The sequence below is a fragment of the Betta splendens genome, chromosome 4, assembly GCF_900634795.4.
Source record: "Betta splendens chromosome 4, fBetSpl5.4, whole genome shotgun sequence".
Classification (NCBI taxonomy): Eukaryota; Metazoa; Chordata; class Actinopteri; order Anabantiformes; family Osphronemidae; genus Betta; species Betta splendens.
The window spans coordinates 7,287,103-7,299,025 of NC_040884.2; the positions used below are offsets into that span (position 1 = coordinate 7,287,103).

The following is an 11,923-nucleotide window of genomic DNA, read 5'->3' on the forward strand; positions in this document are numbered from 1 at the left end:
TCCAATGGACCCGTCTGGTACCGGAGTCGTGGGAAAAAAAGCAGCAAAAATCTGTAGCTCTATCAAACACTACGATAACGAAAGCAGTACAATGCTTTAGTGGAGTTGACTGGAATCACCTGTAGCTACTACAGTAGGAAATAATATAATTATTATTTAATTATAGACATTAAAGATATTTTATTGTGGTGTTGCAAATCAAAGCAAGAATCATATGGTTATAAAAATAGGACAAACTTATATTTTTTTCATGTGCAGGCTCTTTACTTTAACGTCTTTAACCAAGTATCAGACATTTTTTGACACCCCAAAATAGAACACATCTGCCCATAAAGGCGCCATCTGACCCAATTTCAGCATAAAATGTGATCACAAATATAAAATCTTGCTTTCAAAATTAAATAGTTAAAACAAACAACATTCTTTCAGTTTGGTTGTTTTCATTAATATAAAGCCTTATTAACATCATTTTAATAGCATGATGGAAACAAATTATAATACAGCAAATGTGGTATTCAACTTAAACTTGAACTACGTACGACAGAGCATTAATTAATGTGTATCTGTTATAAAAAATAGTAATGATTTTGTAAAGAACCATGTAACGAAATGACGAAATAATAGCTTTTAGTACAGCGCCGCCCCGTGGCCACATAAGTGCTGACTTCACTGCTGGTTTTTACTTCCTATTGTGCATGCCGTTATTTTCAAGTGTAAATACAATCTCCCTGCAGTTAAACATGCACAAATTTGCAACTTCAACAGTGCATTGGTTTATTTAGCAAACACCTCTAGATAATACAATTTTGTCAACCAGTTCATTTAGATTCTCAGTAATACATTCAGCATTTAAAGAATAAATTGACTCGATATAGAATAACTGATCTCATGAAAGGTGAAAGTAGTTCAGGTTTTAAAGGTCTGTGACAATAATATAAAAAGTTTTCACTAGTATTTCAAATGTGACCTTGTTATTTTTCCTTTGAATTGGCTGTAATGAAAGTTAATACACGCAGACAACTACAGAGGTTTACAGAATCACTCATGACCTTTGTTCAGCTAAAAAAACAAAAAAACAAAAAACAAAGTAGCAGAACGGTTGGCTGCATTTACAGTATACTGATCAGTAGTAGTCCTTGTCAGCGGTCAGTGCGTAGGTTCCATCAGTCCACCATCAAACGTCTGACAGCTCCAGGACCGAGGCTTCAGTAGGTCTAGAAATGTAGGCTAAAACAAAAACACATGAAGCTGAATTTATGTCTGCACTTAAACTATAAACAAAACTTTAAAAATACTGTAGTCATAGAGACCAAATGCATTCTACCTCCTTCAGTGGGCAGTAGCGCTGGGCATACCACTCTTGTGAGTACAAACAGATGAGGACCCCCTGCCCCAGGAAGAGGGATGCCCACATAATAATGTTCCAGATGGGGCCTTTCCTTCGGTCATGCAGAATGAAGTTGAACATCACTGTGAGACAGTAAAAGATTGGAAGCATAATGAGAAGATGAACGTAGAAACATATATGTAAATAAGAACATAGAATGTAACTGTGTAATGTCATGAATTTATGCAACAGCATTAGAGTGTGTACATGTAGTAGTTTGTCTTACTTCCAAAGGTCATGAAGAGGCAGAAAAGCACTGGATAGAAGAAGCCAAAGCCAACTGCAAGAATGTATTCATGAACCACTGCAGACACCGTAAATACAAACAGCATGGCACCGGGTTTGAAGCGTTTCCCAGTCATCTGAAATAACAGCACCAAGATCACAGAACAGACTCATAATGAACATAATGACATTACACTTACACAAAAAGCTTTTCACTCAGATGTTGGGGTATGCATGTATATATGCATATATACAGTAAAAATTGCTGTGGCTTTACATTCTGCACTGTATCAACTGAAAAACACCTCACCCACAGAAAGTCCCGGTACACATAGTAGTACAGCCAGTCATGGACCACCACATTCCAAGTACGGTAGTAATTGGCAAAAGATGTTGAATTCCACCAATCCTGAAATACATGGTCAAATTGATTTCTCATTTTAATCTATTGCGACTGAAGGTGAATGCAGAGGTCCATCACCTTGTAAAACATCCTATCAGCAAAGCGAAGCATCTCAGCAAATGCATTGAGCCAACAGTGGAGGAGGATAAAGAACCCCAGCAGGGAAATCAACAGTCCTGCAATGAGGAGACAATGTTAAAGGAAAACCATATCCCTCACCTCCTGGTGAGGACGTCATGTGGGTTCACAAACAGACGTTACCTGGTAGCATTGAGTTAAAGACACAAAGCACCATGGCCTTCAGGTCAAAGAGCTGCCCACTGATACTGTGGAACTGAGGGATGCACAGACGCACAAACACGTAATAGGCGTAGAACAGACAGCCCAGTACCTGTGTGATAAAGGGTCAGACAATTTAACCATGGTTTACCTTCAATCTAAAGAACATTTGGCTTTAAAATGTGAAAGCATTTGTCACCTGAAGCAAATTTGTAGCCACATACCCCCACCGGATCACTGGGTTCCTGCAGTAAGAAACACCTTGTGATCACACATGCTCTATTTTATGCAAAAGAACTGTGATGTTGGAACGGTAGCGGTTTACCTTGGATAGTTGTCTCTGTAGATTAGTGTGGGAGCAAACAGGAAGTAGAGATATTGAGAAACCTGAGGGACCACAGGGCCAGAACCTGTAGGTCACATGAAATGCTGCTTGTTAATAAATTATATACATATATTGATCTAAAAAGTAAGGATAAAAATATAGTATGGCTGTAAAGTAACTTACTTGTTTTGTCTTTAGACCAGGCCAAAACCCTCGGTACATTCTCTCTGACAAAGGAGTAAGCTTTCATCATTAGACGCACCTGGAATTACACAATTAAAATGAATTTGGCATTTATTCGTATTTTAACTACAGATTTGAGTTTATGCACAGTATCATATTTATATATCAATTAGAGTTTTAATGTTGATCTACCTGTTCCATTATGACAATGAAGCAAGATGCAGGGGGCAAACTGTTGGTCACAGCCACATATGGAGGCAGGAATCCCAGACCCAGAGTTAGGTAGATCACAAAAGCAGAGCCAAACAGCAAATTGCAAACTTTGGGGTGACTGCACGATACAGACAGGGTATGTGACCACAGGTGGAACAAGGTGTAAGGAATCAGCAACACAGACAGAAACATGCACATCCATGTGCACACCACCAGGGGGAACTGTCCAAACGCAAATACCAGCAGGTCGAAGTCCAGCACCAACCTTAGACAAAGGGGTGAAGACAATGAATGCCCTGGTCATGGCTATAGCAAGATGTTGTATGACTCAGCAGACTAAGATTGGACAAAAAAAAACAAAACAATAACAGCTTCACATTACCTGCCTTCATCAATGAAATCTACCACAAATGTGCTGAGGATAAAAATAATGAGCAACGCAATGAACATGTGGTAGATTGTCCTGAAGTGATTCACCTCAAAAAGGTCACTGTGGAAACAAACACGGAATTAGCTTCTATTTACTGGGATGACATTTACATCAACAGCAAAGTGAAGACATCCAACTCACTCCAAGAGAGACCTGCGACTGACAAAAACCTTCCCTTGACCATGAGGAGGCTGAAGATGCCTAAAGGGAAATAGAACATGTCCATAAATTGATTGATTGTGCAACTGCTGCAAATATCAAATGTCTGAATTGAGATGAAACATCCATTAATTCACATAATCCCTATTTAAAGTAACCTGAACGGCCGTACCTGAGTTTACTTTTCTCCTTGTCTGACATTGAAGGTGAGAGGACAGCAGCTACATGTGCAGACTCTAGGCTGGCCGACTCCTCAATAAGGCTGTCCATGAAGTCATTGACCTGACCGTCAAGCTGACGCATTAGGTCGCCCTGTGTCAGCACAATTTTATGCTCATTTTAATGTTCATTACTGATTTCTGGATGAGTAAATGATTAACGGCAGGAAAACAAAATAATCTGTCAACAAGATCACTGAACATTGCGCCATTTGGATTCGTCCATATCAAGTGTTAACTCCTGTTCACTGACATACTAACCTCTGCTTTTCTTTTCAGTTGTGACTTTTTGCTGATCACGCGTTCCACGTCAGTTTTTCCTGAAATTACACAAGGGTTACCAAGTGTAAAGTGCCATTAATAAAAAAAATGTCAAAATGCAGCTGTTTTTTCTCCATATATTAAATTAAATGCTTATTGTTTGAACACATTCAAAAAAGAGCTCAAACAGTTGCCAGGTGACCTTATTTTAACAGAACTTTGACCGCACTAATATAAACATCAATTCACAGCATGTCAGACACTTAGAGATAACCTGAGGGGCTATCCATTGGACATGTCAGGGTATGGAACGTTAAAAAACATGACCAGCTCTTATTGTTCCCAGAATGTACATCTGTCTGAATATACAACGACTGTGACCTGAACATCTGACAGAGCACTACAGCATTGACAACGATGAGGACAAGTGACATACAGTGTTTCAAGATCCAAAAACAGACACACCTATGACAGCTGACTGAGTGATGAGCCAAGCAAATGTGGCCGACTGTTTCAGTTTCTGAGATCATTAACATAAAGATCAGGACCGTACCTGTGTGAACAAGTCAAGAATGAAAGCAGAACACAAATGAAACGTGACAGAATTGACATTCTATATATAATTATTTAGTTTCCTAAACCTTCTTTGCTACAGGACCTGATATTAAGTTGATGAATATAGAGTTTAGAGTGCTTATAGCCATTGTTTTCCATTAGCTCATTGCTTCTCGTCTGCATTATCAGGTCGAGGCAGTGAACTCCATGAGTCATAGCAGTAGACAACAGCTTGACCACTGTTAACCACAAACTGTTGCAGGAGTCAAAAGCAGTCACTTGGAGTAACACATCATCACGTGGTGTCACACTTAAAATGAGGGAAGGAGGCTTGAGTCACTGTTTCAGATCTGACAGCCCAAAAGGTCAATGCCCTCTTGTTTCAGCGCTGATGATAAGCCAGTTGGGACTTTCCTACCATTGTCAGTAACGAGAACTGAGATGTGTTGCACAAGGCGGGGGTTCGCTGCGATCCTCCACCTCTTCAGCGGCAACACAGCGAGCGCCAAGCGATGCCCAGGAACCAGTTCTGGCGAGTCCAATGGACCCGTCTGGTACCGGAGTCGTGGGAAAAAAAGCAGCAAAAATCTGTAGCTCTATCAAACACTACGATAACGAAAGCAGTACAATGCTTTAGTGGAGTTGACTGGAATCACCTGTAGCTACTGCAATTATATTATCGCTGCTAAGAAAATAATAAAATTATTATTTAATTATAGACATTACAGCTCTTTTATTGTAGTGTTGCAAATTTAAAGCAAGAATCATGAGAAAATAAAACTATAACACACTTCTATTTTTATTAATAGTTTTCTTTATTTTAACATGTCTTTAATCAAGTATCAGACATTTGTTTACACCCAAAAATAGAACACATCTGTCCACAAAAGCACCATCTGACACAATTTCCAAGGCCATGAAATGCAATCACAAAAATGAAGTCTTGTCTCCAAAAATAAATAATCAAAAGAAACAGCATTCTTTAAGCTTGGTTCTTTTCATTAATAGAATGTCTTATTTACATCATTATAATGGCACGATTGAAACAAATTATACTACAGCAAAATGTGGTGTTCAAGTCAAAGCTCAATATTAATAATGCGTACCTGTTGCAAAAATAAGTTGTTACAAGTGCTTTTTTTAAATAAATATTTTGTAAAGAACAAGAGAAAGGACGAAACAATAGATTTTAGTAGAGCGTCACCCGGTGGTTACGTTTATAAGTTCACTGCTGGTTTTTACTTCCTATTGTGCATCTTGTTAGTTTCAAGTGTAAAGACAATCTCCCTGCAGTCAAACATGTACAAATTGGCAACTTCAACAGTGCAAAGATTGATTAAACAAACACCTCTAGATAATACAATTGTCAAAACATTACATCACAAGAACTGAATGAATAATCAAATACAGTAAACATTAGTTTGGCACAAATATTGCTGGCAATACAATGTGTAGTTTTATGATTAAATCACAACACTGTCACCCAGTGCACTAGGTGTGATGTATTAAGTGTAGCCCTTTATCATAAATTATTACTGTATCAAACAGATTGTGTTTGAGATTAAGCTAGCTACAACAGTCGTACAATAATGTGTTATGTAGTGATTTCACTGTGCAGCTGAAATCATTGTAAACAACTAAAAATTGGCTCGACACAAACATAATTCTTGACTGAGATTTACAATAAATTGTCACTGTTATAAGGTGCACATTGAAACCAGTTCAGTTAGATTTTCAGTAATACATTCATCAGTCACAGAATATGTTTACTCTATATAGAATTATTGACTTCATATTGTTAAAGGAGTTCAGGTTTTAAAGCTCTGTGACAATAATATGAAAAAGTTTTCACTACTATTTTAAATGCCTTGTCTTTTTTCCTTTGCATTGGCGGTACTGATCATTAACTCCTTACAGATCAAAAGTCAACGAATGCTTTGATGGATCATGTCAAAAAAAAAAAAAAGGAATAAAGTTGGCATTTTTCAAAATACTCAGCAGTAAAACTTTTTTAAAGCATTTATGACAGAGTAGCAGCTGGAAACAACATTGTAATTAACCACCACTTACTAACTTTCCTTCACATCTAAAGATGATTAATCTGTATTGTTTAAGGTTTGTATTCAGCATTTTGGTTTCACAGTAGTTTGAAGCAACCTAATTGGGTATTTGAAAAATAAATAGTACATAAAAATAAACTGGTCTCATTTGATCCTGTTGTATTGTAGTGGGGATGCCTTTGAAAACAATTATTGTGTCTTAAACATTTTTCTTATTACTAACATTGATTGACAGAATCATTCATAACCTTCGTTCAGCTAAAGAAAAAAACTAAAACAAACAAAAAAAAAACAAGGTAACAGAACGGTTGGCTGCATTTACAGTATACTGATCAGTAGTGGTCCTTGTCAGCGGTCAGTGCGTAGGTTCCATCAGTCCACCATCAAACGTCTGACAGCTCCAGGACCGAGGCTTCAGTAGGTCTAGAAATGTAGGCTAAAACAAAAACACATGAAGCTGAATTTATGTCTGCACTTAAACTATAAACAAAACTTTAAAAATACTGTAGTCATAGAGACCAAATGCATTCTACCTCCTTCAGTGGGCAGTAGCGCTGGGCATACCACTCTTGTGAGTACAAACAGATGAGGACCCCCTGCCCCAGGAAGAGGGATGCCCACATAATAATGTTCCAGATGGGGCCTTTCCTTCGGTCATGCAGAATGAAGTTGAACATCACTGTGAGACAATAAAAGATTGGAAGCATAATGAGAAGATGAACGTAGAAACATAAATGTTAAGAAGACAGAATCATACTCATGTAACAGCATTAAGATGTATACATGTAGTAGTTTGTCTTACTTCCAAAGCACATGAAGAGGCAGAAAAGCACTGGATAGAAGAAGCCAAAGCCAACTGCTAGAATGTATTCATGAACCACTGCAGACACCGTAAATACAAACAGCATGGCACCGGGTTTGAAGCGTTTCCCAGTCATCTGAAATAACAGCACCAAGATCACAGAACAGACTCATGGGAACATAATGACATTAATTAAATAAATGAATAAATAAAAAAAGAGAACAGGAAATATACCTGAAATGCACGCACACTCATGCGCGCACACACAAACTAACAAACAAAAAATTGCTGTGGCTTTACATTCTGCACTGTATCAACTGAAAAACACCTCACCCACAGAAAGTCCCGGTACACATAGTAGTACAGCCAGTCATGGACCACCACATTCCAAGTACGGTAGTAATTGGCAAAAGATGTTGAATTCCACCAATCCTGAAATACATGGTGAAATATGTATACATAAACATTTTTCATTTTAATCTACTAGATGACTGAAGGTGAAAGAAGAAGCCCATCACCTTGTAAAACATCCTATCAGCAAAGCGAAGCATCTCAGCGAATGCATTGAGCCAACAGTGGAGGAGGGTAAAGAATCCCAGGAGGAGAACCAACACTCCTGCAATGAGGAGACAATGTTAAAAGGAAAACCATATCCCTCACCTCCTGGTGAGGACGTCATGTGGGTTCACAAACAGACGTTACCTGGTAGCATTGAGTTAAAGACACAAAGCACCATGGCCTTCAGGTCAAAGAGCTGCCCACTGATACTGTGGAACTGAGGGATGCACAGACGCACAAACACGTAATAGGCGTAGAACAGACAGCCCAGTACCTGTGTGATAAAGGGTCAGACAATTTAACCATGGTTTACCTTCAATCTAAAGAACATTCGGCTTTAAAATGTGAAAGCATTTGTCACCTGAAGCAAATTTGTAGCCACATACCCCCACCGGATCACTGGGTTCCTGCAGTAAGAAACACCTTGTGATCACACATGCTCTATTTTATGCAAAAGAACTGTGATGTTGTAACAGTAGCGGTTTACCTTGGATAGTTGTCTCTGTAGATTAGTGTGGGAGCAAACAGGAAGTAGAGATATTGAGAAACCTGAGGGACCACAGGGCCAGAACCTGTAGGTCACATGAAATGCTGCTTGTTAATAAATTATATACATATATTGATCTAAAAAGTAAGGGTAAAAAGGTGGTATAGCTGTAAAGTAACTTACTTGTTTTGTCTTTAGACCAGGCCAAAACCCTCGGTACATTCTCTCTGACAAAGGAGTAAGCTTTCATCATTAGACGCACCTGGAATTACACAATTAAAATGAATTTGGCATTTATTCGTATTTTAACTACAGATTTGAGTTTATGCACAGTATCATATTTATATATCAATTAGAGTTTTAATGTTGATCTACCTGTTCCATTATGACAATGAAGCAAGATGCAGGGGGCAAACTGTTGGTCACAGCCACATATGGAGGCAGGAATCCCAGACCCAGAGTTAGGTAGATCACAAAAGCAGAGCCAAACAGCAAATTGCAAACTTTGGGGTGACTGCACGATACAGACAGGGTATGTGACCACAGGTGGAACAAGGTGTAAGGAATCAGCAACACAGACAGAAACATGCACATCCATGTGCACACCACCAGGGGGAACTGTCCAAACGCAAATACCAGCAGGTCGAAGTCCAGCACCAACCTTAGACAAAGGGGTGAAGACAATGAATGCCCTGGTCATGGCTATAGCAAGATGTTGTATGACTCAGCAGATTAAGATTGGACAAAAAAAACAAAACAATAACAGCTTCACATTACCTGCCTTCATCAATGAAATCTACCACAAATGTGCTGAGGATAAAAATAATGAGCAACGCAATGAACATGTGGTAGATTGTCCTGAAGTGATTCACCTCAAAAAGGTCACTGTGGAAACAAACACGGAATTAGCTTCTATTTACTGGGATGACATTTACATCAACAGCAAAGTGAAGACATCCAACTCACTCCAAGAGAGACCTGCGACTGACAAAAACCTTCCCTTGACCATGAGGAGGCTGAAGATGCCTAAAGGGAAATAAATATCAAATGTCTGAATTGAGATGAAACATCCATTAATTCACATAATCCCTATTTAAAAGTAACCTGAACGGCCGTACCTGAGTTTACTTTTCTCCTTGTCTGACATTGAAGGTGAGAGGACAGCAGCTACATGTGCAGGCTCTAGGCTGGCCGACTCCTCAATAAGGCTGTCCATGAAGTCATTGACCTGACCGTCAAGCTGACGCATTAGGTCGCCCTTCAGGAACTGAGCAAAGAAACAGTGGGGAAACAAATATTCCCAGTCTGAAAATATTTCTCTCACAACAAGGAACATCTTTCTAAATATGCAGGCATGATCTGTGTCAGCACAACGTAATGTTCAGTACAGCAGGAAAACAAAATAATTTGTCAAGAGAAAACTCAAAATTGTTTCATTTGTATTTCCCCAGTGTTTTTCAACTCCCGATTACTGGCCTACTAACCTCTGCTTTTCTTTTCAGTTGTAGCTTTTTGCTGATCACACGTTCCACGTCAGTTTTTCCTGAAATTGCACAGCAAATACAAAATGTGAGGCGCAATTTAAAAAAAAAAAACATGCATGTCAACATGCAGCGGCTTAATCTCCATGTATCAAACTAAATGTGTATTGTTGAGAGCTCAAACAGTTGCCAGGAGATCTTATTTCAACAGAACTTTGACCGCACTAATGTAAACATCAATTCACACCAAGTCAAACTAAGAGATAACCTGAAGGGCTATTCATTGGAAATGTCAGGATATGCAACATGAAAAACATAAATTGCTTTTATTGTGCCCAGAATTTACATTTGTTTGAATATACAACAACTGTGACACAAACATCTGACAGAGCACTAAAGCATTGACTACGATTATGACTACGACAGACAAATGACATGCAAGTGTTCCAAAAACAGACACGCCTATGACAGCTCACTGTCTGACGAGCCAGCAAATGTGCCCGACTGTTTGTTAGTAAGGTTATTAAAGCAGTTGCACAGATGTCTGGCTAAGAACAATGTTACTGAGATCATTAACGCAAACATTAGGACTGCGCCTGTGTGAACAAGTCAACAATGAAAGCAGCAAAGAAAACTGGGCTGAATTAACATTTCATTGGCTTCTATGTATAATTATTTAGCTCCCTAAATCTCCTTTACTACAAGACTTGCATAGCATAGCATAATGTAGCATTTAGAGTGTTTTTAGCTATTATTTTCCATTAGCTCATCTGACCACTGTTAACCACAAACTGTTGCACAGGTCAAAAACGGTCACTTGGGGAAACACGTCATCACATGGTGTCACACTTAATACAAGGGAAGGAGGCTTGAGTCAACTTCTCAGATCTGACAGTCCGAAAGGTCAATGCCCTCTGGTTTCAGCGCCGATGATAAGCCAGTTGGGACCTTCTTACCATTGGCAGTAACGTGATTGTCTGTGTTGTCTGTCCAGGTCTCCCCTGGACCACAACCCCCGTTCCCCCGGGCTGCGTCACTCGAGGCGGGCGTCTTAGGGGAGGCTGGGCAGCGAGACCGGAGGGCGCCGTCACCTTCACTCTCCATCCTTAACGTGCAGATCAGCTAACGAGAGGAAGAAGAGCCAGAATGTCCAGATGACACTTGACGGTCACAGCAAGAACGTGGGAAAAAACAATTCAAAGTATTTTGACTGCCAGACAAAGAAAGCCCAGTTTGGAATTCAAATCGAATCAATCTCACATGACACGGAGACACAACAGGTGACAGAGCAAGCCCGCGTCACCCCGGTAATAGCCCGTGGGACTCTACAATTAAGCTAGTTGTGCTGCGAGTTGGCTACAGATGCTAGCTTAACGGGAGGCTAGCGCGCAACACAGCGACGCCTGCATCGCGCTAACAACGCTTAAAATCAACCAGCACACGCTCGTGATGTTAGCCAACTTTGTCCATGAGACACCGTTGGCGCTGACTGCGCCGCTGTTGCACTGACAGAGAACAGTGTAACGCTGTCTACTCACTCGCTTCAACCTCCGGCTGCGCTCCTACTCGGGCGGCATCCGCTATCAGTGAGTAGAATCTCAGACGCGCAGCTTTTATAATGACAACTGTCCGCGCGCTGCCTATTTCCTTCCCACCGAGTAAACACGGAGGCGGCTGTGTCACCTTAGTCCACGCGGATTGGCCCAAAGACACGGCTTCGTGTGACGTCACGGCCGCTGTCACCTGACGCTAAATTATCTTCGTCATGCAAACGCTCTCAGCGGGAACCACGTGCTCAACCGAAAATTAAAGTACTTTCTGCGTTTAGAGTCGTCTCTGGAAAAGTTAAAATCAAAGATCCCAATTAAACCAAAGATCAGCTGCTGATCTAGATGAG

The 11,923-nt window shown here is 39.9% G+C and overlaps 2 protein-coding genes across 2 annotated transcripts; both read right to left on the reverse strand.

The window, feature by feature from the left end:
• Positions 1–609: 609 nt before the first annotated feature.
• soat1 (sterol O-acyltransferase 1) lies at positions 610–3,931 on the reverse strand. The gene is made up of 13 exons (XM_029147656.3): positions 3,777–3,931; positions 3,587–3,646; positions 3,398–3,505; positions 2,995–3,280; positions 2,803–2,881; positions 2,620–2,704; positions 2,494–2,539; positions 2,277–2,406; positions 2,094–2,191; positions 1,923–2,021; positions 1,614–1,749; positions 1,325–1,470; positions 610–1,227 (listed from the first exon to the last, which is right to left on the reverse strand). The coding sequence occupies exons 1-13, from the start codon at positions 3,905–3,907 to the stop codon at positions 1,147–1,149; spliced, it is 1,485 nt and encodes a 494-aa protein (XP_029003489.1). The 5' UTR covers positions 3,908–3,931; the 3' UTR covers positions 610–1,146.
• Positions 3,932–5,825: 1,894 nt separating this feature from the next.
• Positions 5,826–11,724, reverse strand: LOC114853833 (sterol O-acyltransferase 1-like). The gene is made up of 16 exons (XM_029147651.2): positions 11,565–11,724; positions 10,983–11,148; positions 10,030–10,088; positions 9,664–9,812; positions 9,512–9,571; positions 9,323–9,430; positions 8,921–9,206; positions 8,729–8,807; positions 8,546–8,630; positions 8,420–8,465; positions 8,203–8,332; positions 8,019–8,116; positions 7,834–7,932; positions 7,501–7,636; positions 7,232–7,377; positions 5,826–7,134 (listed from the first exon to the last, which is right to left on the reverse strand). The coding sequence occupies exons 2-16, from the start codon at positions 11,128–11,130 to the stop codon at positions 7,054–7,056; spliced, it is 1,710 nt and encodes a 569-aa protein (XP_029003484.1). The 5' UTR covers positions 11,131–11,148; positions 11,565–11,724; the 3' UTR covers positions 5,826–7,053.
• Positions 11,725–11,923: the final 199 nt, after the last annotated feature.